The 24,604-nt window shown below is 50.7% G+C and overlaps 6 protein-coding genes across 6 annotated transcripts; 3 read left to right on the top strand and 3 right to left on the bottom strand.

The window, feature by feature from the left end:
* Window positions 1–663: 663 nt before the first annotated feature.
* On the bottom strand, window positions 664–3,067 carry GT037_005287 (ribosome biogenesis protein bop1; the record flags this gene model as incomplete). Its single annotated transcript, XM_038930334.1, has 2 exons — window positions 664–981; window positions 1,037–3,067. 2 exons carry the CDS (start codon window positions 3,065–3,067, stop codon window positions 664–666), a joined length of 2,349 nt encoding a protein of 782 aa, XP_038787284.1.
* Window positions 3,068–3,331: 264 nt separating this feature from the next.
* On the top strand, window positions 3,332–6,838 carry GT037_005286 (p-loop containing nucleoside triphosphate hydrolase protein; the record flags this gene model as incomplete). Its single annotated transcript, XM_038930333.1, has 2 exons — window positions 3,332–4,142; window positions 4,194–6,838. 2 exons carry the CDS (start codon window positions 3,332–3,334, stop codon window positions 6,836–6,838), a joined length of 3,456 nt encoding a protein of 1,151 aa, XP_038787283.1.
* A 1,120-nt stretch (window positions 6,839–7,958) lies between these two features.
* GT037_005285 (uncharacterized protein) lies at window positions 7,959–11,111 on the bottom strand (the record flags this gene model as incomplete). The annotated part of the gene is made up of 6 exons (XM_038930332.1): window positions 7,959–8,052; window positions 8,140–8,672; window positions 8,731–8,760; window positions 9,518–10,726; window positions 10,777–10,833; window positions 10,884–11,111. 6 exons carry the CDS (start codon window positions 11,109–11,111, stop codon window positions 7,959–7,961), a joined length of 2,151 nt encoding a protein of 716 aa, XP_038787282.1.
* A 4,122-nt stretch (window positions 11,112–15,233) lies between these two features.
* On the top strand, window positions 15,234–17,840 carry GT037_005284 (uncharacterized protein; the record flags this gene model as incomplete). The annotated part of the gene is made up of 1 exon (XM_038930331.1): window positions 15,234–17,840. The coding sequence occupies one exon, from the start codon at window positions 15,234–15,236 to the stop codon at window positions 17,838–17,840; it is 2,607 nt and encodes an 868-aa protein (XP_038787281.1).
* Window positions 17,841–18,495: 655 nt separating this feature from the next.
* Window positions 18,496–20,229, bottom strand: GT037_005283 (high affinity glucose transporter; the record flags this gene model as incomplete). Its single annotated transcript, XM_038930330.1, has 4 exons — window positions 18,496–18,930; window positions 18,982–19,666; window positions 19,714–20,055; window positions 20,105–20,229. 4 exons carry the CDS (start codon window positions 20,227–20,229, stop codon window positions 18,496–18,498), a joined length of 1,587 nt encoding a protein of 528 aa, XP_038787280.1.
* A 2,838-nt stretch (window positions 20,230–23,067) lies between these two features.
* GT037_005282 (alkaline phytoceramidase) lies at window positions 23,068–24,102 on the top strand (the record flags this gene model as incomplete). Its single annotated transcript, XM_038930329.1, has 4 exons — window positions 23,068–23,138; window positions 23,190–23,202; window positions 23,260–23,320; window positions 23,372–24,102. The coding sequence occupies 4 exons, from the start codon at window positions 23,068–23,070 to the stop codon at window positions 24,100–24,102; spliced, it is 876 nt and encodes a 291-aa protein (XP_038787279.1).
* Window positions 24,103–24,604: the final 502 nt, after the last annotated feature.

Below are 24,604 nucleotides of genomic sequence, written 5' to 3'. Positions count from 1 at the left end.
GTCAAAACTTCGTGCGCTCTGGGCTTCGTGGGAACTTGATGTTTGTCGTTGGCAGATTGGTAGGTCGGGGGTTACGGCTCCGAGTTACCGCGTTAGGTAAGTTTAAAAAGGTGTAGATCGCAGTGTGGAACTGATCACTCAATGATCACCCAATGCCCAGGTGAGCGCATTGTTGAGAGATACCTTTTCTGGCCACAATCCGCCGCAGACCTTGCTAAAAAGTCCAACAGTCTTTTGCGCGGTCGATATTTGGACGTCTAAACGTCCAATGCATACTGTGCGCTCGATTCTTGCCTGCCTGCTTGCATGTCGTTCATGACAACGGCCGCTTTTGTTACCACCAACCAGTCTGTAGGCTTGATGGTATGAGTTGGACTAGGCAACTGCTTGGACAATACAACAGGATCTTTGAATATCAGAGGGATCTCTACAAAAGCCGTAAAGATGATAAGTTATTTGGGCACCATGAGCGATATGCTGAAGTTTCGTCTTTTCTAGCCAGCACAGTCGGCAGTACACTATTACATGATATGTTACTGCCCATAGATCACAAGTAGTCCAAGGATACAGATTGGGGGGAAAAGCATTGAATCTGTTGCATTTTCCGTAATTGCACCAACGCCATGCAGAATGCAAGTCATGTAGAAAAGGCATATTACACATCTAGCTCCATAACCTCAATGTTCCGTCTGCACCAGCCGACACACACCACGGCTCCTTGGGATGCCAGTCTAGGCCCATGACACCCAGCCTGCTCTTGACCTTGTGTCCTCGCAATACCTTCAAGGGCACAATAGTTGCGTTCTCCATCAAGTCGCCTACAACCTTTCCGTGAAAAATTTGGATGGTGCCATCGTCGGAGGTATCGGCAAAAAGAGGTAGACCACCTTGATGGAAGCGTACTGCACGGATAGCCTCCTTGTGGAAACGAAGAGTCTTGTAGGGCTTGTTGGAGAGGTCGAGATCGTGCCAGAGGAGACGCTGCATGGAAAGTCAGTGAATGCTTTACTAAAAGTTTGGTGTGACCGGAACTTACCTTGTCGTATGTTCCGACAATGATGTTGTCACCACCAGGATGTACGTCAATCGAGGAGATCCACTTGGCACCTGGTTGCAAGATTTTAACGAGTTCCTGCTTGGCGAGATCGTAGCTGCGGATGGTGTTGCGGGTAGCGACAAAGAAGATCGCCTTGGAAGGGTGGAACTGTGCGGTTTGAGCGATACCCTTCAGGCGGCGGAAGGGAAGTTGGGTGAGATGTTTTGAGACGGTGTGAATGGCTACTGCTGTGCTTTGACCCCGAGGCGATACTGTGGCGAAGTAGTCTCCTCTCCGATGCCAGTTGATAATCTTGACAGCTGATCGGACTTCGACTTGAACCAGGACGCCCTTGTTTTCAAGGCGAGCTCCAGGACGGGACCACTTGCCAGGTGCTTGCTTGGGTGCTTCACCATCATTTGATTTCGGCTTCGACGTTGCGTAACCCCAACCTACGTCGAGAACTTCGCGACTGGCCTGCTCTACGTCGGGTGACAGAAGAGTGAAAGGTACGATGAGGTAGACATTCTCGCCGCAAGCGGCAGCGACTACGGCAGCGTCCTTGGTAGGTCTCCATTGTACAGCATCCACGGCCTCTTCATCTGACAGCTTCGCATTCCAGACTTGGCGACCCGTCAAAATCTCCCAGATTCTCACATAGCCATCGTCACCTCCGCTCGCAACAAAGATACCGTTGGGATCGATCGATACACAACGGACGCGTCCTTCTTGTCCACGGAATATCGCTGCGCAGGTAGTTGGGAAAGGCTTCAGTTCCTCCGGGTTAGGTAGCTTGGGGAGAAGTGATTCAGGGTCGATATTCAGTCGATTCCTTCGAATACGAGGAGCCAGGTAGAGATCCAAGCTTCGCTCAAATCGCTCCTTGACGAATGTCTCATAACCAGGAACCTTGCGCAACGCAGCGTAGTCCTTGGGCAGAAAGTCCCTCTCTCGGTCCTCCTCGTCTTGTTCCAGCCATGCCTGCTCCTCAGCCTTATCCGGTAGATACTCGGGCGGTGGGTGGTAACTCGCTTCGTAGCCAGGTGGTGGCAGCTTAGGCGCAGGAATGTGCATCGAGTTGTCTGGTCGTGGCTTCTCGTCGGCCCATACGTCGAAAGTGAAAACGTCCTGCTCCTCTTCCTGCTCCTCAGGTGCCTTGTACGGCTGAATCCTGCCTTCTCTGATCGCCTTGACGAGCTTCATGACACGCTTCGCCTCGTGCTTGGAAGGAATGAATCGTCGCTTAGGCTCTGGTGCAGCGCTCAGTGGCATAATCTCCTGGTGGCCAGAGAAGTAGGCAACCATCTCTGGGTATGGGTCATATCCGTCCTCGACCACCTCGTTCCTTGTGAGCTTCTTGAGTACCTGCAGCTCCTCGTCCGTCAGGTTCAGCGGCTTTCCTGTCTGAGGATCCGTCAAGCCTGTCCAACCCTTCGGTATGTCGATGCTGTCCAACAGCGCGTCTAGTGCTTCGCCCTTTGCTGGGCGCATGATCTTCTTGCCGTTGATATCGTAGCCAATATGCGGGTATTCATCGTAGTACTTGAGGTCGATGTTGCCGATCGTGTTCGTAGCTTCGGCGTCCGAATCGTCCGACTCGTAGACTGGGTCGATTTCCTTGTAGATGTAGCGAATATTGCCGTGCGCATCCGTTGTAACAGTGTAGTTGGGCTTGAGATGTTCATCGTCGTCCAGTTCTCCTGTTGCATTGCCATGGGCGTCCAGATCCATCTCATGTGTCGGTACTCCATTCTTCTTGCGCAGCGGAACATCCGAGGTGTTCAGATTGCGCATTTCCTCACGAATTTGCTCCGAGTCACTGTCTTCCTCGCCCTCTTCATCTTCGTCGGACAGGCCCTCAATCACACTGCTGGCGTCGGTATCGGCATCTTCATCTTGGCTGTCGTCCGAGTCGTCCTCGGAATGCGACAAGATGCCTTCCAGCAGTCCGTCGCCCAGCTCGTCCTCGGATTCGCTTGGCTCGGGCGCCGGGCGCGTAACTACCTTTCTCTTGCGCGGATTGACAGACATATCTGGTGTTTGATGTTCACTTGTCACGTTCACCTCGGACTGTCGCAACTTCCCAAAAATTATCGCTAGCGTCCAAGATTTCGGTTTTAGCGCGTCGCACGTGCCAGGTGACCATCAGCCAAGGAAACATGCTCGGGGACCCTATTCGTTACAACTTTCAAACTCCGCAGCTCACTGCTACCCCACGCAATTGCACCCGCCCGCATCTGCTGCTTGAGGACGCCACATCCAAACTGATTACAGCAGTAACTTCACCGACTCAAGATGGCGACGCGCCACACTGATTACGATCGTAGACGCCATTCCCCGCGCCGAGACCGTGACCGCGACCGCGGAGATCGTGTAGACCGCTATGGCGAGGGACGATTTAGAGACGACCGTGACCGCCGGGACCGCCGCGATGACCGGAGGGAGCCAGACCGGAGAGAGCGGGACCGCGACACGTACCGTCGACGTTCGCGCTCTCCGCCGCCTCGCCGCCGCGACCGATCTCGAGACCGTGGCGACCGTGGTGTAGACCGTGGAGACAGCTACAGGCGCGAGCGCGATCGCGATGGCGACAGGGACAGGGACAGGGACAGGCGTCGCCGCTCCACTTCTCGCCGGCCTGGTTCTCGTTCCTCGGTCACACCGGCACCTGGATTCGACAGCTACAGGCGCGATGACAGGCGCGACGACAGGCGCGATCGACTGGAGCCTTCCTCGCGCGACGAGAGGAAGAAAGATCCCGAGACACAGGTCAAGGACAAGCTCGCTGACCGCGCTGCGAAGCTGGCCGAGTGGAAGAAGCTCAACGCCGAGCGTCTGGGCAAGGAGAAGACGGATACGCCTGGCTCTGGTGCTTCGCCAGCTGTTACTGCGCCTGCAACACCCTCGGCTGCTGCGACACCTCCGCCGGCCCCAGTGGCTGAAGCCAAGCTTGATACCGCTAAGACCAAAGCTGTTCTACAGAAGAGCGCTACTGAGAAACTCAAACAGAAGCAGCCCGAGAAGTCGACCTTCAGGCTGGATGCTTCCGCCGCAGCACGCCCACTAGATATGGCCAAGCCTGCTGGAAAGACTGTCACCGCTAGTAGTAAGTCTTCTTCTGGATCGTTTGCTACGAACCACAGGCTGACCCTTGCAGAACCCCCCGTTGCTAAGGCTAATGGTAACATTGGTGCTTTCGGTCTCAAGACTAAGACTGCCGCTGAGACCGAAGAGGAGACTTCTAGAAAAGCCCTGCTCGACGAGGAAGGCCCCACCAAAAAGCGCAAGCTCCAGGCTCTCCCCGAGTTTACCACCAACGACGAACCCGAGCCTGAGGCTGACGGCGCTGACCACGACTCCGAGATGAGTGGAATCGGCAGTGACGACGAAGAGAACAACGCCGAGCTCCAGGCTCGCCTTGAGAAGCGTCGTGCGGAGATCGCCAACGAGAACCAAGAAGACGCAACCATGGGAGAAGCATCTGCTGTCGAAGCCCCCGCCGACGACAAGATGGAAGTTGACGAAAATGCAGGCGCCCAAGAAGATGAAATCGACCCTCTCGATGCCTTCATGGCCGATCTCTCTGAGCCACAACCAAGCCGTGGGGCTCCTTCGGGTCAAGCTATGTTTGCTGACGAGCTTGAGCCTGTCGAGACCTCTGTCGAGGCTGAAGACCTTCTCGCCCTTCGTGCTGCAAAGAAGAAGAAGAAGGAGGTGCCCACCGTCAACCACGATAAAGTTGAGTACGAGCCATTCAGGAAAAACTTCTACACTGAACCCTCCGAAGTTGCACAGATGACACCTGAAGAAGTTGCCGATCTGCGTCACGAACTTGATGGTATCAAGGTCAAGCCGGATGATGTACCCCGTCCCGTCACCAAGTGGGCCCAGATGGGCCTGCTGCAAGCTACCATGGATGTATTCACTAAGATCGGCTATGAGAGGCCCACGGGTATCCAGTCTCAAGGTGTGCCTACAATCCTCTCTGGTAGGGATCTTATCGGAGTAGCCAAGACTGGTTCTGGAAAAACACTCGCCTTTGGTATCCCTATGATTCGTCATGTCCTTGACCAACGCCCTCTGAAACCTACTGATGGACCCATTGGATTGATCCTCGCCCCAACTCGAGAGCTGGCACTCCAGATTGTCAATGAGCTCAAACCATTCCTCGCTGCATCGGGCGTTACGATCAAGTGTGCTTATGGCGGCCAACCCATCTCCGATCAAATCGCTATGATTAAGCGTGGAGGCATCCATATCTTATGTGCAACCCCAGGCAGAATGATTGATCTGACAAACGTCAACCAAGGCAGAGTGCTTTCTTTCCGACGTATCACATATGTGGTCCTTGATGAAGCTGATCGTATGTTCGATATGGGCTTTGAGCCTCAAGTCATGAAGATTCTTGCGAATGTACGCCCTGATCGTCAAACTGTCCTCTTCTCAGCAACTATGCCGAAGAACATGCAGTCCTTGGCTCGCAAAGCACTGCATGATCCAGCCGAGATCACCATTGGTGGCAAGAGCAAGGTTGCTCCCGAGATCACTCAGGTCATCTCTGTCGTCCCGAATAGTTATGAGAAGAAGGTTCACAAGACGCTGCTATATCTTGGTCAGCTGTTCTCTGAAGATGAGAATGCCCAGGTGTTGATCTTCACTGAGCGACAAGAGACAGCTGAAGACCTCTTGTCCAAGCTTTACAAGTCTAAGTATTTCTCTGTCAACACGATACATGGGGCCAAAGATCAGACCGATCGTAACGAAGCGATCAATGACTTTAAGCAAGGTGTTCTTTCTATTCTTATTGCCACATCTGTAGCAGCTCGTGGTCTTGATGTACCTGGACTGGCCATGGTACTGAACTTCGACTCACCTACCCACTTGGAAGATTACGTGCACCGTTGCGGACGTACCGGTCGTGCTGGTAACAAGGGCACAGCCATCACACTCATCGAGAACCCCGGTCAAGAGCGCTTCGCACTCCACATTGTCAAGGCACTCAAGGAGAGTGGTACAGAAGTACCCCCAGAGCTTCAAGAAATGGCTAACACGTTCCATGAGAAGGCCAAGGCAGGTACCGAGAAGTACTACGGTGGTTTCGGAGGTAAGGGTCTTGACAAGCTTGATGCAGCACGTGCTCTTGAGAAGAAGCGCGAGAAGCGTCAACTCAAGCTCGAAGGCGTTGACGAAAGCGACGAGGAGGAGGAGATTGCGCCGATCATTAAGAAGCCTGAAGTTGCTGGTCCGGGTGTCGTCAAGGCCGCTGACCCCGCTGCAGCTGACGCCGAGGATCAACCACACTGGATGAAGCTCCTAAACAGTAAGATTGTGGTTAGCAAGACCGAACGCCCTGAAGCTTCTGCTTCTGGCAAGCCGATGACCGCGCGCGAGCGAGCAATGGCCGCTGCTTCCAAGGTTGACGGAAGACTGAGCAAGAAGGGTATGATACACGCAGGTCAGCCCATCGACAACAAAGGCCCAGATGCTGGTCTTTATCACTCGACTATCGAAATCAACGACTTCCCTCAGAAAGCTCGATGGGCCGTCACCAACCGCACCAACGTCGCCAAGATTCTGGAACAAACTGGTGTCTCTATCACGACCAAGGGTAACTTTTACCCAGCTGGCAAGCAGCCTGGTGAGACTGATCTTCCTAAATTGTACATTCTTGTTGAGGGCGATACCGAAAACATCGTCACACAGGCTATGATGGAGCTTACCCGTCTTCTACGTGAGGGGACAATTGCAGCCGAGGACGCATCTGCGACTCGCGGACCGACTGGGCGTTATTCGGTTGTCTGAGAGACTTGGTAAAGGTAAATTCCGCTTGTTGCAATCTTTTTTTCTTTTCCATGGCGTCAGCTCACTGCATTGGGAGGGATGGTTCACTGGATGGATCAGAATGGCATCGGATGGAGTTAAAGGTTTCAATAAGACTACGCTTGGGAGGGTAGTTTCGGCTTCACCACATATCTCTTGGCTGTACTAAAACGTAAGTGCTGGCCTGACACACCGCTTAATGTTTTCTCTGATTTACACACCCCGTCGCAGGTCATTTCTTCGTTGATGAGCTTCTACCATGGCAAAAGGACCACGATGTCGAAGTTGCGACCACATCATTGTACGTTAGTGGATCAACCACGTAGTTCAGCGATATGTCCTAGGAGAATGATCAGTCTTGACTTTAAGAGACGCAATATTGTGTCAATATCTAATTATTGATTTCACTATCAGTTCTGTATCTCCATACACAAGTGTGCCCACAGACAGTGAACAGAAAAAACTTTTCAGAACATGCGTGCCAATATACATGCAAGCGAATGTCGGCGACTCATGCTCTCTAACCTAGATGCCTTGGTATGACTACGACCTATTGCCCAATATGCAATGACGTACCGATGCAGATACTAACTGATGGCAGTATCGCCGGCCAGGATCCATTAATGGTATTTTACATGCATGTCGGACATGTGCCTGTGTTGGCGCCATAGTTGCATGCATCCTTCCTCCCAGTCTACAGGCCGACTAACAGACCTGCTGCAAAGAGTGCATCTAGGGTCATCTCTGCCTATTTTAAGAAGCCTACAGGAGTCTGTTGGGGGGGCAAGGTCCAGTGAAGATTTCTGACAGCGTGGTATTCCTCCCAATGGTGATGGTGGGCGGCGCGTGCTTCCAGAAAACACAGCCTTGCCGCCACTGGGATCTGGATCTGGATATCCCTTGGTCTCGGATGCGTCTCGGCAACCCAGCTTCGGGGCTGATCTTACAAAAGTGTTTTGGGGGCCAGGTCACGGAAGTGTGAAGGATTTGCCAAATCAATATCTCCGCGGGAGGAGATACCAAGTTATTTGGTTGGTTGAGAAGGCATGCTGCGTGATGCTGCATGGCAAGGAGAGTCAATCTCACATGTATTGGAGAGAGATTAGCTTAGACGTTGGAGGTATCCTTGCGTGATAAGGCGTTCAACATCGCCATGCCGGACGTAGAATTGCGAGTTCTTGGTCAGGGTTATGGACCTTATAGTCAGTTAGCAGAGGTGTGGTATTGGACATATTGTCCCAATAAAGAACAAGCTTCGGCATGCCGAGATTGTCGTCACGTACCCGTATTCCGTCTGTATCTCGCCCGCATCCTTCAGGACACGAACGTCGATGAACAGATCGCGAGGCGGCTCCAGACTCCCCGTCAAATCGATATCAGTCCATTGCCCCTTGTACGCAGCAAGCAGATCGCTGTACTGCCTCACGTATTCTTCCTCTTCTGGACTCAAACTGCTTTCTTCTTTTCCGCCTCCGGCACCCATACCATTTCCCCTCCCTCCTTCTCCACTATGGTCCTTGCTGCCCTGTTGCTCCAGCACATCGATACCCTCCCAGCAGTATTCCTCCAGCTTGTCGCTCCGCACACGGTGGTAGGCGAGTAGACACCGCTTGTTCCGGCGCATACACAAGTGGTTTACAAGGAGAGCGCAGGCTGTTTCAGGCGATGCGCTGGGATTGAAGGAGCCGCTGTAGGGAGCGAGGATCGACGACACGTCTTTGTCAAGGTCGCGCACTTCGCGGACTATGGAGCGCGTGAGCTCTGAGGCATAGGGCGGAAGATGGGGGAGGGCAAGAGTGCGCTTCGCGTTTTGCACCTAAGCTTTGTTAGACAAGTCGTGGAGCAGCAAACTTGGGGGGTGCATTGAATCTTACTAATTTATTGGCCGCTTCTCCATACATGATCTATATTTTCTTTTCAATCTCCTCGAATGTCTTGTTTCTTGGTAGTAACGGAGAATGTGCTAGTTCAGGCAAACAGAACGGGCGCTGCAAGTTGTGGGACACGCAAAGCTGTGAGGTTCTCGAGATGGCGCGCCGTGATGGACGTGGTTTCGTGGGTGCTTGATTGAGCAATACTAGGGCAGTTGACGTCTATATCTTGCTGTGGATATTTCTTGGACCCTCTCTTCCACCAAGACAGGCGCGTTCGCGACGCGGGGACAGGTGGGGCTGGACGGGCCTTGGCTTTCTCGAGTCCAACTTCACTCTTCCGGCAACCCCTTCGACAAGACCAGCAACCCACGCAAGCTCATTCGCCAGCACCTTCGACCCCTCCGCTAGTGGTGTTTTCTTCGTCGTCACTATGGAGCGCGATGGATTCATGTTACATGGGATGCAATGTCACGTCCTGTCCCTACATCGAGACGATTGAAGAAGGCTGATTGAACACTAATATATACATCTTAGTCTACATACGCGATAACACCATGTCTAAATGCTCTAAGCCCCGAAAACTTTGGTTCGATCAACGCCTTGAATGCTGCTCACCGTGCAGGAGCTCGCCAGAAGCCCTACGATGTTGAAAAGAATGGTCATCGCTTCGGAACAACGTCGCGCGTAAATACAATGGCGACACAACCACCAAAGACACCAGCTAATATGATATGGATCACTGCTCGCCCATCCATTTGTCGAACTCCGACTCTTGTTCGAGTGATACCATGTTTGGATCTGACTGCCAGGATTGGTACTCGTTGGGTGAAAGATCCAACAAACCACCGAGGTTGTGTTGCTCAAGCCTATCTCCTTGCATTGCCGGGTGGACGTTCTGGTATAAGTTGTTCTGCAGTGCTGCAGGATCAATATCCGAGTGGTTACCTCCATCGTAGGCCAACAACATTGGATCCAGCTGCCCCTCGTCGAATGGTGTGCCGAGATCCGACTGTAGCAGAAGATCATTCGTATTCCCTCCGGGCAATCCCAGCATAGACGGGTTCGAGTGAAACTGCATGGAAGATGGTGGGCTTTCTACCATCCTCATGTGCATTTCGTCTACATAATTCGGACTCATGTGCATGTTGGGATATGCAGTAGTCTGGTAGTACTGGTTGTAGAGCTCGTTGTGGCTTATCGGCATCGGCATCGGTCTGCCTTCGTTCGTTACCTCCCAGGAGGATCGATTAATACCATTACCATTCGGACCGAACGAGTGGTCGAAGTACTCTGCAGCAACACCACTCGATGGATAACTGAACGATCGGTCCACTCTCCTAGCCTGTCGTGAGCGAGACCTGCCACTACCAGGAGCCCATTCAGCATCGTCAAGATCGCTAGGTTCTTCTTCGTCTGACCATTCGCTTCTTCGTTTCCGCGCCGGAGCCGCTGTTTTGCTGGGCGAGAACTTGTATGTTGGGTGTGCGTTCTGGTGGTTGATCCTCTCGATCTTTGCGTATTCGTTGTACAGTTCACGGATCTCCGGAGGCTCCAGTGGCCAGCTCTCTCCCGCTACTGAGGATACGACCTGGTGGTTGTTCTGGAGACACCATGACTTCGCCCTTTCCGCAAACGCCGACCGATACAGCATGAACGAGTTCATGGGACGAGTGATGTATCCGTTCCTCTTCTCCACTTCCCGTCTCCTGACGTCCGCTGGCCTATTCACCCACTCCTCCATGTTCTTGACTGGGATATGATGTAGCTCCTTTGTCAGGATACTCAGTGGCGCAGTCAGTTTGGGCGTCTTATGCTTTTCATTCTTCGGCGCCTTCGCCTTCTTAGCTCTAGACGTCGCCTTCGGTCGGGGGCTGCTTTCGTTCCGACGTGGGGAGCTGGACAACGTCGTGGCTCGTCCGCTGCGGGTCATTCTACGTCCAGAATCATCACCGTTCGATGATCTCGGCGTCGGCGGCGAGAACAGAGCTTGGTCATTCTGGCATTCATTAGCAACCAAGTCAAACACGACCAGCAATATTTGCTCACAGGCATGCCGTTATACGAGCCGTTATGGTAGTACTCTGCCGGTGGACCATACCCGTCCTGTAATTTGATCAGCATGGCTATATGTGCAAGGATGTAAGGACTCTTACATGTTGTATACTTAGTCCGAGCCCACGAGAGTGGTTGTCGGCATGTGACACATGTGAAGGGATCCCTTCGTGCGCCACCGAGCTGGGAGAACCATACCCTGCCTCACCGAATGGATAGCCGCGATCTACGTTGTATTGCGCAACCTGGTGCAGACTGGTCTGGTATTCCGATCCGGCATTCGGTGGGGTAGGGGGGTGCTGTTGGATGAGCGTGTCACCTCTCATCATAGCGGGTGTTAACGCCTTACTCAATCGCTGCGACGGTGGAGATTGCGGGCTAAAGCTCTGTTCACTCTTACCGATTGGCCTCGTTTTGAACTCAACAAAACAGATAAGCGATAGAAGTTGATGATGAACAAGACCAAGCGCAACTGGGTTGAGCGGAATGAGTCTTCTGTTGGCCTAAAGTCTCGGAGCCTGAAGACCGATGAAGAATCGTTGTTTCTGAATACCGGAAAGGGCTCTTTCGGTCTCTTGAGGCGATGCCGAACCAGTCTGCTCTTCTCCAGATATGGTGCTGATATGTGTCAGTAACAATACCGGCTATGTTGGCCTTTGCTGGGTTTGCTTCGTCGCAATGATGCATAGCAGTTCGCAAAGAGTTCAGGGAACGAACCTGTTGCAGTTACCCGCTTCTCACCGGCACCAAGGCTTTGGCGCAGAGACAATCAACGTGGACGACTACGTGATGCCAATTTGCAAATCAGACACCGCTGTAGTGTTTGAGTTGTGTTGTTTCGGCCGTGTCTTTGTGGCGAAGGCAGAGCTCGAGCAAAGTGTGAAGGGCAAATCAACGGAGAAGGATTCTTTGTCCGGGGTCAGTCCTCAAAAGGTATTTGTAGCGACTACTAAACCTCGAGGTCAATTATTCACCTATAGTGTATAGTGTACCTGTTCGTCTCAACACGGACAAAGGCCTACCGGATTGGTGTTGCCTGGGCGCGCTTGACACACTGAGAAGTCGCGCTGCTTTTGGATCGCAGGCCTCGCAAGCGATTCAATACCTACAAGATGGCGCAAGACTTAGCCCTCTGGTCCGTTCACGTTTCGAAGTCGAAAATACCATCTCCCTACTGTTGTGGGGTTGAAAGCGGCCCTCAGCCCCTCCACAGCGACTGCTATGAACGGGAGCTACTCTCAACTTGGGCGCCCTTGTCCAACTTTCGCCTACCCTACGAAGCTGTCTACCAATCTCGACAGGGATTTACGATGGCTTGCAGCACTCATATGCAGTGGGCGCTCGCTATAGCAAGCCACACGCTCACTGGTATCTTTAGCCTCTAGAGCGACCCTTGGAGTTGTGCTCGACAGGATTATGGGCTGCATTCTTCGCACCAATTGCATCACCGGCGGCTGACGGTCTCCTTTCTTGGGCAACCAATGACATAGATGGTACATGACCACATTTTTCTCAAGGCTTAACTCGGTTAGCCGACCAAAATCTGGGTTCTTTCGCTACGTAGCTATGCCCTGCGTGCTTTTTACGGACGGCTGCATCCTATCATGCCAGTACCCTGACAGCTGTTCGTGCTTGGCAGGGCTGACCACGATACCACGAGATCTAACTTTTACAAAGCGCGTCGACATCCATCTATACAATAGATCTTCAAGCAGCGTCAAACCAAGCATTTCTCAAACACTTGATCCCAAACGCTTTATCATCGTTTTACGTCTCCTAGACAAAGAACCAGCACAGCAATTCCGACATACTGGTCACAGTGCGCCTCCGCGGCGAGGCTTAGGTGCGTTGACCGCTTAAGCCTAGAGTGGTTCCGTTAATCCTGTCTGTTCGGCTATCAAGGCCAATATTCCGTGCCGAAGAGCTTTTCGGTAAGTCCGTCACAGTCAATTAGTCCTCCGTATCCTTGGGCGACAGGTCGCGGACACCTGGGCAACGTCCTGCATATTGCATGCATAGAGCAAAAGTTCGGTTGCTTCCGGTCGATCGTGTTGACATGGGGACCCGCCTTTGGAATGCGTACTATCACCTTTTCGGCACGATAGCCAAACAGTTCCGACCTGGGGCGACCAGGTTTGACCGAGCCTCAAAGACGAGAGTGATTGGTTTGAGCAAGCGCGAAACATCAGTGGGGCCACTGTCTGCGACATTGCTTTGAATCAGGAGGCTTGAATGCGTCTGTGATGTTTGAATATGCATGTTCTGACCAGTCTACCTAAAAATGAACCCAAACGTGCTATCAACACAACACGATGTTCTCACAGTACCGTAAGAGCCTACGTCAGATGACATAGGAGGTGTCTATAGTGTGTGCAGCAGTGGCAACTCGAGCTACTCGTAGTCGCAGGCCTGGAGAGAAGACTTCGAGCACATGTACATGTGATCGACGCTGTAGCTGTCAATGTCTGCCTCCACTGAACCGACTTCCGCATTGCTCAGACAGGCCAAATCTCCGGTGACTTCTGCCAGCTATGGTAATTTTGAGATTTTATTCTCACCATTTTCCAACACCATGATCCTGTCTGCTGAGCTAGGAAGATAAGCTCCGTTGGCTCTACCCGTCATGGAGCCAAATCAAATCGGTTACACACCTGTCCGCGCCTCTCGATACGTTGTACAACCACCATATTCCTCTAAAACACTCGGTACCTTGCAGCAATAGCGAATGAAGAGATGATGTGGTCCCATTCCGCAGAGGCTAAGAACTAAGGTCAGCCCTCAATTTCCTGTAAGGAAGGGTCTAGCGGTTTACCCCACTTTCCCAGCGTTGCTACCATGGAACGAGCTTATGGCACGGGAATGCCGTCGATAGTGTGATCGGAACTACCAGCATCATCGAGCTCGAAACATCCTATGCTCAAGCTTCGGACCTTTTCTGCTCACAGCATGACAAGTGCCGCGCCACCGGAAAACACGCATCGAAGCTGCATCTATATGACATCTTACACTCTGCATATGCCTAGTCATACTGAGTATATACCCCTCGGCACAAGAAGGCGGGATTGGTACGCTAGTATGCGTTCTTGCAGTAGGCCAACGGTCGCGGTTGAATCGAGCAACTATGCCGCGAGGTACCAACGTTCACAATGATGGTTGGTATGGATCTCATGCAAGTATCGCACGATGTGCGGCATTCCTCAACTCCTCTCGATGAGTTAACCCATTTTAGCGCGATCAGAAGACACCGCACAGGGGTAACAAATGGTTACGCAGCTCCAGAGCGAAAGCTTATCATACGTTTCTCGCATCTAGGCATACCCCAACATCCCACCCAGCAACGAGAGAGCTCTGTCGCCTCTAGTGCTAGAGCGCTTATCTCGGCTACTCGCCCGGCTAAAGTAGGTTTGTGACGAGCGGTACACCAGCGTCAAGGAAGCACAGAGAAAGACATGTCACAACACGTGCAAGATCCACCAAGCATGGGCCTACGCTCAATGATCGCTTTTCATAGACCCAGCGCCACTGTCAGCCTTAGGACACGCCTCTCGCTCTACCCCTCACTTACCTCTTGTCAATCCTGCTTGCTTCTCTGTTTTTTTGGGTAAGGCGCTAGCAATACTCAAATCAGAACTCAACTTATTTCCCGTTACATTGATGCGGCTCAAAAGCGACATGGGTCTTTCCACAACCAGCTAGCATTGTGTTACGCCACGCCATGGAGTCGGTACGCGCTAGCACGTGATGCTACTAACGCTACGCTCACATCGCTTACCCCAGTCGCTGGGCAAGCGCCTTCCGCAACGGCTGCCAGCCTGATGTGGGTAATGGTGACTTCGACTAGGAGTGGCATAAGTGTAGGTTTTTGTTAGTTGATGTTTCTTCTGACGGACGTACTTTCGTTGAGGTGCCTATCACTGTACTGAGACTGCACATGCAACACAGGATGGATTATGCCTGATACGCGATTTTGTGGCTCTGGCAACGGAAACAGACATGTCATGTGGCATGTGTATCGTTCAGAGACTTGGCTAGGGAATCAAGGGCTGTTATAAAACCAATTAGAAAACCTCTTCTTGGCTGGTGTTTGGGATTTGTGCATAAGTCTACGATAAAAATCCCAACAAGAAGAACCCGCGTCACTCGTTGGAATGCTCATGGTATTCCATCGACCTTCACTATGCTATTATGTCTTCACAATGCTTTGCTGTATCGCCCAGATGTTTCACTATGTCTATCAGATGGTATGCAGTTGCTCTAGGGTGAGAGGCATTGTGCTACACAGAAGAATTTTTGAGACAATGTATGGTCCGACAATGGAAAAAGTACGGATAGAATGCGTCCATCAAACTAGAGCTGAAGGCCAAACTCCAGTGCTTCAAACATAGGAATCTTGCAAACATATCATAAAACAAGAGTCTCGTACGGGTGACGAATTGACGGGTACCCTAGATATGAGCGACAAGGCAAGGCCAAAATCGCGGGACAACCCTTCGCAGATTGACGGCAATAACAAAGCTACGTCGCTATCTTCTCTTGATGAAGTAGCAGACTCGATGCACAGGAAAGAGGAGGAACAGAACGGTGATACACCATCGAGCCGTGCTGTCGAAGAGCATACCCGAAGAGAGGAGCATAATACGCCCAGGTCTTCACTGCGATTGAATGTATCGTCGTTTGCTGCTCCTACTAAAGCTTCAGAAGCGAAGAAGAATGAAAAGATCGAGCTTGCTCAGTTTGTGAAGAAGCCATCCTTGGGCAAAGAACTGCCTGGCTGGACAGGTATTAACATACAGTCTCAAACTGCCTCTGTACCCGGTAGCCCACGTCCGAGTCTGAACCGGCACTCTACTACTGGATCTCCTTCCCCTAAGAGCCATGATCGTATAAGCGGCACTTCGTCACGGATGGAGAAACATTGCGGAACAAAAAGTCAGAGTCTTGTTTCCGGTGTGTCTGGTGAATTGGAAAAAGAAGAGGACGTTGGAGTAAGACTAGAAGACCTACCTGTGATAGAAAATGAAACTCTGAAGGAAGCATCGTCAAAGCAGCGAACGCAAGTTGAGGAAGAGGGAGTACAGAAAGAAAAAGACTCGCTTATACATGAAGAGGAAGAGCTTGAAGAGATAGAGGCTTTCATCAAGAAAGGGCCACCCAAGTGTCACGTTGGAGAGCATGAGGTTGAGTTTAATGTATCGCTAGACCAAACTTCTCCCTTTACCAAAAACGGCACGGCGTTGCCATTAGAAGAGGTTTATGTCGAAAATCTCGAACCGCAGATTAAAACACTCCAAGATCAGGTCGAAGGCATGTCGCAACGCAGTACAGAAGAAGACGGGACGGGTGCCGTTGCGATTACTGCCCACAACAATGACATCGCATTAGATAGGATTCTTGCAGAACAGGAAAAGCTGCAACACGAACTTACTCAAGCGGAGACACAGCGTGATGAGGCCATACGACAATGTGGTACAGTACAAGCAGATTTAGAAACCGTCAAAGACGACACTAAGAAGTTGAAACAAGAGAACGACAAGCTAGTCACACAACTTCGGGAGAGTAAAGATCGAATCGCAGCGCGCAATGCTCGCGAGCCAAACCTACCGGCTCTTGAAGCGATTGAAGCGGAGAATCGGAGGCTTCGAGTGACGGTCGACAAGAAAGAGAAAGAGCGGAGTGATGCAAATGCATGTTGTGAGAATCTTGATGATCAGCTCAGAGATACTCAAGAGAAGCTAAAACATCAGGTAGTGTCTATCAAAGAGCTGTGCCAGATTGTAGATCTGATGTCTCGAAGTGTATCTCATGGCGAGGACGTACCCATCCCCCACCCCGACGCCCTTAGCGAGAGGCTTGCGCAAGCTTCCGAGATAGAAACTTTGCAGATCAAAATCACCCAATTGATTGGAACGTTCAATGAGTATCTAAAAAAGTGGCAAGGCAAGAGCAGAGGACTGGAGTGCCAAGTAGCGGATCTAGAATCCAAGATTGTTGAACAAAAAGAACTCATGGTCGTACAGAAAGAGGAATTGCTAAGCCCTAGTCTACAGAGCCCGCTGCTCTCGCCGGAGGTGCTATCAAATAGAGATGAGTTCAGGGAATATTACCAGCGAGAACGACAGAGGCGCAAAGAAGTAGAGCAGGATCTCGCCAAGGTGGAGAAGGTCTTGTCGCATCTTCACCCAGAGAACGAAAAGCTGCAGTCTGATTTCACCAAGGCACAAGAAGAGCTTGCAGATCTGCGTCCAAAAGCTGATCAGTTGATGAGAGATGCGAATGGATGGAAAGAAGACTCTGAAGAAAAGAAGTCACAACTTGAAGAACGCACACACGCCTTCGAAACCAGTACCGATCAGCAAAGGCAGGAGACTCTCCGATACATTAGGAACTACTACAAGAAAACTAATGACGAAGCATATTGGGAAGTCGAAGGTCTACAGAAGAAGCTCGCAACCGTGGAAGAAGAGCGTATAGCACTTGAACGGAATTTTGAACAAGCAAAGGTGGAAAACGCGCATTTGGCGGATGGTGTCACTAGACTGTTGAAGAGAAATAAGAAACGGAACGCAGATATTGGGAAGATACAAGAAGCGGTCATATACGGCGAAGATTTTCCCGACCTTTCAGATGAAGATGAAGGCTCATCTTCGAGTTCAGACTCCACAATCTCAACACCCACTCATCCGATTGACCTTGTCAAGAGACGAATACCTATTCCACGCTGTCATCTTCCCAAAGCATTCAATGTACGCGAGGGCAAGATATCTGCTTACAAGGAAGAACTCCAGAGCATGCGAGAGCAAGCATTGTTCAATGCGAGCGTCAAGCCACCCATGTCTTTCAAAAATAGGATTAGCGTCGGACGCAATAATATCATGGAAAAGGTGCGTGAATGGAAGATGGGAAAGTCCTATCCACCGAAATGTTCGGAGTGGGGGGAGCTGAGGAGAAGAAGCGCGTGGGAAAGATGGAATGGAGAGAACTGGGCGAAGGAATTCGCTCAGGGGAATGACGTTGACATTTTGAAACAGAGTGGACTTTGGAATGAGGCTTGGGATTAGTAGTTGCATTTGAAGTTTTAGTGAAGGCGGCAGTGGAGTATCTAGGCAGGTTCGGAAGATTGAGTTCATGATTACCGTGCGATGGTCTACTGTTGGTCAATCTGTACCCTGCCAATGTTGGCGTCTATATCCAGGCTGCCATGAAAATAGATCGCGGTAAATGTCATACTTGTCTTCGACCCCTTTCATTCTGCACTCATGACATAGGCTCTTTGCAATATCGATATCTGGTGCGATGTTGTTGATTAGAGAGGCACACTCGAAATGTAGACCTGAAGGGCCTAAGATAGCGAGACCGTGACTGCAGTTGCTTCCGTGACGTCTCATTAGTACTTGGCAGTTCTCACAGTGGACGCGAACGAAGTGACACATAATCAGTCGTTTCGATAGATGGTGTCGGGGTGAGGTTCAGGATGAGCGTGAGAGAGTGTTCATTATATGGGAAGGCAAAGCATTGGGATTACGTGTTTGAGGCTAGGCAACCACGTTGTCGAAAAGAACGTAGCCTTATCGCATTAGCTACACGTTCAGCACCGCACTCCACTAACCACGAATGTGACAGGTCACTTGATGAAGGGTTTTGAACCAACGAGAAGAAGCCGAGTATGAGACTACTTCGTAATATATACACTAATCAATGCACGCCAAAGACTGCTCATACAGCCTCCGTCGTCTGAGTTTCGTCTTTCTCCTTCTTGGCAATGTTCTCAATAGTGGCAAGAGCGTCGCCTTTGGCTTGCGAAGCTACAACGTTTTCGACGTCCTGAGCAAGGTGGGAGCTGCCCTTCTTGGTCTGCCAAGCATGTGGGCCCTCTTTGCTGAACAAGACTTCAATCTCTTCAAGAGTCTTGCCACAAGTCTCAGGGTATGTGAAGAAGAATTGAATGGATGCCAGAACACAAAGTACTCCGAAGACTACGAAAAGCCCCCATTTAATGTTGATGAAGGCGGGCGGAATGAAGAGTCCAATGGCGAAATTAAATAGCCAGTTTCCGATAGCAGCTATGCCCATTCCGGAGGCGCGGGTCTCTAGTGACCACACCTCAGCGGCGTAGACCCAGCAAATCGGCGCAAGCGTAAGCGCGTAGATCTGGTGTAGGGTTAGCATGGTCTCTACAAGATACGGAAAGAAGTTGCTTACGATGATCAACAGGTACGAGAACGCAATGACAGTGTACGCGGGCGATCCGGTAACCTCCATGACGACGTTTTTGTCGCCGCCGACACCATCGGGTACATAGGTATAATGGGCTCCCAAAACTCCACCAACAACAAAATGGCAAAAGGCCATCGTGATTGCACCCCAAACCAAAAGTGTTCTGCGGCCAATCTTGTCGACAAAGAAGAACATTATCGAAGAGAAGATAATGAACAAGGCGTACTGTACGCCAGATGAGATGAGCTTGGTATTGCCTTGGAGACCTGCCATGGCGAATATGTAGACGACGTAGTAGGTCATGACATTGGCACCCGAAAGCTGTTGCCATGCTTGGACAGAGAAACCGGCAAGCGTTCGCTTCCACATGCCGTTCACAACGAACTTTCTCCATCCTTGGGGAGCTAGACGCTCAGCAGTAAGGGCGGTTACAATTTCTTCGTATTCGGCGATAACGTAAGGATCTTCTATGTTTCCATCGGCTTGGATGGCGGCAAGAATACGGATCGCTTCTTCTGTGCGGTCGACCTTGGCGAGCCATCGGGGAGACTCAGGAAGGAATGGCAGGCCAATCATGAACATGACACAAGGAACGAACTGGATTCCCCAGGCAGTGCGGAACGAAGCGGTGGCGCCAGGGATAAACGTGCAGCCATAACCGATAAAGTACCTGGAAAGTATGAGCCTAGCTACTTTCCTCGTGCATAGTTCACTTACATGATAAGAATGCCCCATTCGATAGCGAGCTGTTGAATGATGATGATGGCACCACGCTGCGAGTGTTTCGAGATTTCGGCAAGGTACACAGGCACCTGAGATGACGTGATACCGACTGTTACTCCGTTTAAGACACGACCGGCAATGAGCATGCCGCGACCAGTGCAAGCGACCTGTATGGCGGTGCCGACAAGCCACCAGAGACAGGCGAACACAAGAGCATCGCGACGACCAAACTTGTCAGAGATGGGACCAGCCATAGCACTACCGACTACCGATCCAGCAGCAAGTGCCGAGCCGATGGCTCCCTGGACAACACCAGATGGGTTGTCGAAATAGTCGCTGTCGAGAGTGAGTGGATATGCTAACAAATTCGACAGTCATGACTTACAGGTACTGGTCGGATGGAATGATGGCACTCATCGATGAGATGTCAAATCCGAAGAGCATACCTCCCATCGTGGCAACAATTGCCAAAAAGTAGACATTATAGATCTTGGGGAACTTTTCAAACATCTTGACTAGAACCTCTCCAGAGCCTTGGGTTGATGCAAAGATGGCAGTCTACTGACCTGTCGACCCACGTTCGCGGGCAAGGTTGAATATAAAGCTTCAAACAGTCGGCACTACATGCCGGTTCGTTCAACGTGATAATCATCTCGCTTGGAGTAGCCTTCTCCACTGAAGTCCTTGCTCCGCATGAGGCTCCCCATACTGACACATTCGTTGGCCAGGTAAAATGGTTAAAATGCGGATTTACCGTTATAGGTATAGCGGCCGCACGCTGAGAAGCCAGCCGTCTTGAACATCGGAGAGAAACGACATCGAGTCAGTGTCGGGCCCAGATTGATTCGTGGAAAATAGTGAGTCTGGGGTTAGACTGGAGGTGGAGACACGGACGCTCAAAGTCGGAGAGATGTGGAGATCGCCTCACCCGCGTTGTGCAGTGTCGATGTCGTCAGTGGCGCCGCAGCCGAACCGGCGGCTCTTTTACGAAGCTTCCCGGGGTCCGATGGCACGTTGCAAGGCTGCTAAAATGCGACGATGTTACATGTGAACTGGAAATATTTCCTGATACGATATGGTTTCCGCGTGTTGCTGGGTGATTGGGCAGGGGTGCGACAGAGTGGTGTGAACGAACGGGGCGCGATCATTTCTCTGCTTGGCAACGTCCGCCCTCATCTCCCGATTTCTACTCACCATCGCGATGTTGTTATTGGCATGCAGTTTCGCATACATCGCATTACAATGTTGTGGTTGATTCAAGACGAAAGACATGATGTATGGGAGGCGAAATTGACAAAGGCCTTGCCAAATTCTGACAGTTCATCAGAGGCAAATCTGGAATTTGCGCAGCTGCGATTCAATAAACCTTGTCATGATCGGAGTTACGAGGACCTCGGGAACGTTGGGTTTGCTCATCGATGATCCTTTCTGCCTTTCCTCGTGCTCGGGCTAACTGATTGCGCATCAAACCACCAACCATTGCATTGTAGGAATGTTGGAGCGAAATGATCGTAACATCAGGCCGCTCGACACGCGTACGCGTATAAATCCTAGTTCTAGTATGTAGCTATGTTCGCAGGACTTGGCCTTGCAAGGCCAAGTTCGAAAAGTCACCCAAGCAGTCGACAGCACAAATATGGTCGACAAAAGCTTTGCGCAGGATGCAAAAACGTTGATAGTGAAATCTGGATATGATCCGATGCAACTGTAACCACTAAAACTCGATCAGAGGTTAATCGTGACATCCACCGCCCGGATTGCTGGACCCGACACCTATATCCGTGGTATAAGATACATGCGGCTTTCGTGTGCGTGGCAAATACTTGGGAAGGCGTATAAACGGTGTGAAGTTGTGATGCGTGCAATAGTCTGCGTCATTGACTTTTGACTTGGAGATGTTTATCGCATGACTGCGCCATCGCTCGCACAAGATTACTTGACAATGAATTTTGTTTCTTCACACGATTTGAATAGAACCTGGCTTCATAGAAGGCTCGCGCAAAAGAGAGAATCACAAGTCCGGCGGAGATTGAGTGTATCGAGAACTGTCGTTGAGACAAATCTCAGGTTTCCCCAATCGGCATCACTAGAATTTTCACTAACAAGTGGTAGATCAGGCATTCCCAGGATCTGGGGTTTGATGCCGTTAGACGAGGGCGCTCAGTATTCAGGTAAAGTTTTGGTGTTCGAGTCCGGGTTTGCCGCCCCCTGAACCGCCCGTGTCTGCGCGGCTAAGTTCGGCCACCATACCAACACTGGCAGTATTTTCCCCGTTCCGATGGCTGGAAGTCCACAATTTTTTGTGAAATTGTCAATGTCTATCGTGCCAACAAGCTCCAGGTGTTTTTGAGATTCGGTAATAGGCCGAAATTTCTAAAAATGCATTCTTATATATAATTTCGTTTCCAGCCTCTTTCCATCAAAACAATTTCAGCAGCTCTTCAAGAGCAGCTCAAATCGGTCTTATGGTCTAGTGGTATGATTCTCGCTTAGGGTAGGCGTCTTCTGGACGCCACAAAGCCTGAGCAACAGCTTGCGAGAGGCCCCGCGTTCGAGTCGCGGTAAGACCCCTTTTTTGCGCTTTTAGAGGCTACAGGAGGCCCTACAGACATCACAGAATCCTGGGATACGTTCAGGTACATCCCTAGTTCATTTGGGAAGCTTCTGGCTATACGTGCTCATGCTTTGATTACTTACATGTCTTTTTTTGACCAAAACTCGGCCCTCCACAGCTTGAACAACATTCAAGCATCACATATGTGTCTTGTCGAGTTTGGAATTTTACTCAGACTTTCCCCAACGTCTCCCGGCCCTTGTGAGCGATTTGCTGGTTGCGTGGACTCGTGCACGAAATATTTCACTTTTTGGTTGAAACTTCATGCGACAACAGTTGAAGAACACTCAGGCATACCACACGCATATATACAAACATAAACATTCCTTATCTGTTTTCCAGTACCTCTCGGCCGTTAAGAATCGTCCGCCAGGTACATATATCGATGTGTGGCACATTCACTTTTTTGGTTTCTATTTTGTGCCCGACAACGCTCCTTGCGGAATCCACGAACCTCAACAAATACAGATCCGACGAAGACATATCTGTAATACCCTTCTACCAACCTCTTCAGATATCTCTGTCTTCTCCTATCTGGTTTGCACGTTTCTATAGATAGTGTTTTCGTCTTCAGGTAGCGTGCAAAGTGGATCCCGAGGTCACTTTCAGGGGTCATAGCGCGAACCGTCCTGCTTCAAGTAGAAAACCATTGCAAACAACATCTGGACAACCTCACCGACCTCACAGCATCAGAAGAACCTCATCTTCGTGGCCCGCACTTGTTATACTTCACGATGCAGTTGCGATGGGACTATCCGAATGAGTACATTGTAGGAGCTTGGGAGCCCAAGACGTCGAACCACAAGTGAGTTTGGGTATGGTACCTGGATTGACTGAAATAACTGACCTGGTATAGCTTTTGTGAAGAGGTATGCGAAAATCAATCAACCTGAATGAATGTAGTGAGGGTTGACGAACGAATGAAGGACTACATCATCACACCGTATATCGGCGAGTTCATCAACACCCTTACCAACATCACCTACGGTCCGTGCAATCCTCCATCAAAGCCAGAACTATAAACTCACTCACTTCCAGTGATCTACGGCCTCCACGGCCTCCGCCGTGTCGCTCCAAAACCTGATGGCGGACTAGTTTCCACACTCGCATTCCCCTACTGGGGTCTAATTGGCGTGGGCGTCCTATCAGCCTGGTTCCACGCAACCCTAAAGTACCACTCGCAAATGGGCGATGACCTATCCATGTTTCTGGCCGTAGGGGCCATTCTACACCAACTCCTCTGCTTCGGTGCTACGCAATCGGAGCGCCAGAAATACACCTTCTACATCCTTGGCAGTCTAATTCCCATCTCCGTCTATCATGTCTGGGCCGACGAGATCATCATGCACGAAATCGCCTTTGCAGTCATGATTTTCCTCGTTAGCAAACAGACGCGCGCGCTGATCAAGAAGCAAGTCAAGAACGAAGAGAGCAGGAAGAAATTGGGCAGCATGGCTACGTTTGGCATCTCAACAGGCTTGTTTGGGTACTTCCTTTGGAATATCGATTTCCACCTTTGCGCATATGTTACGCAGTTCAAGCGCTATGTTGGGCTGCCTTGGGGATTCTTGTTTGAGTTGCACGGGTGGTGGCACATTCTGACTGCTATTGGAGCGTATGTGGGTATGGCACTGGTGGAGTACCTTGTCACCATTGAGGAGGGTAAAACAAACACGGTCGAGGAAGGGTTTGTCTGGCCTGTCAAGGCTGTGCTGAGGGACTTGGACGGCGTTGAGCGAAAGGGTGTAGAGAGCAAGAAGACGATGTGAGAATGTGTTGGAGCATGGGCTCATAAGTTGGAAGGATCGACGAAAAACTTGGGCATTTGTGTATCGCACATGTATTAAAGTATTGTTATGTAGATAGGTTGACAATTAAAATAAATTCACTATTGCTGTGGGTTGTCCGGAATATTCAAGATCTACTTCAAAGGCACGTACTATGTTGTACAATTTAGCTGTTGCTCAGGCTTTGTGGCGTTTAGAAGACGCCTGCACTAAGCGAGAATTATACTACTAGACTATAACACTAATTAGTACTGCTCTCACAGAGCTGCTGATGTTGTTTTGATGTGTTGTACGATTTTCAGCAAATACACAAGCTTCTTATTGCCGCAAGTGCTGGAGCTTGATCATAAGTGTCGGCTTCACGGCTCAGCCAGCTTCCATATCAACACACAACAACGATTTCAGCTTACCAAATCCACTTCGGACAAATTATCAAACTACACATTGTGGGAGATGGTCGCGCGCGCATTCCGCTGGAGCTATC

The sequence above is a fragment of the Alternaria burnsii genome (assembly GCF_013036055.1).
Source record: "Alternaria burnsii strain CBS107.38 chromosome Unknown 740, whole genome shotgun sequence".
In the NCBI taxonomy this organism is placed as follows: Eukaryota; Fungi; Ascomycota; class Dothideomycetes; order Pleosporales; family Pleosporaceae; genus Alternaria; species Alternaria burnsii.
This window is presented reverse-complemented; position numbering and strand designations above follow the sequence as displayed.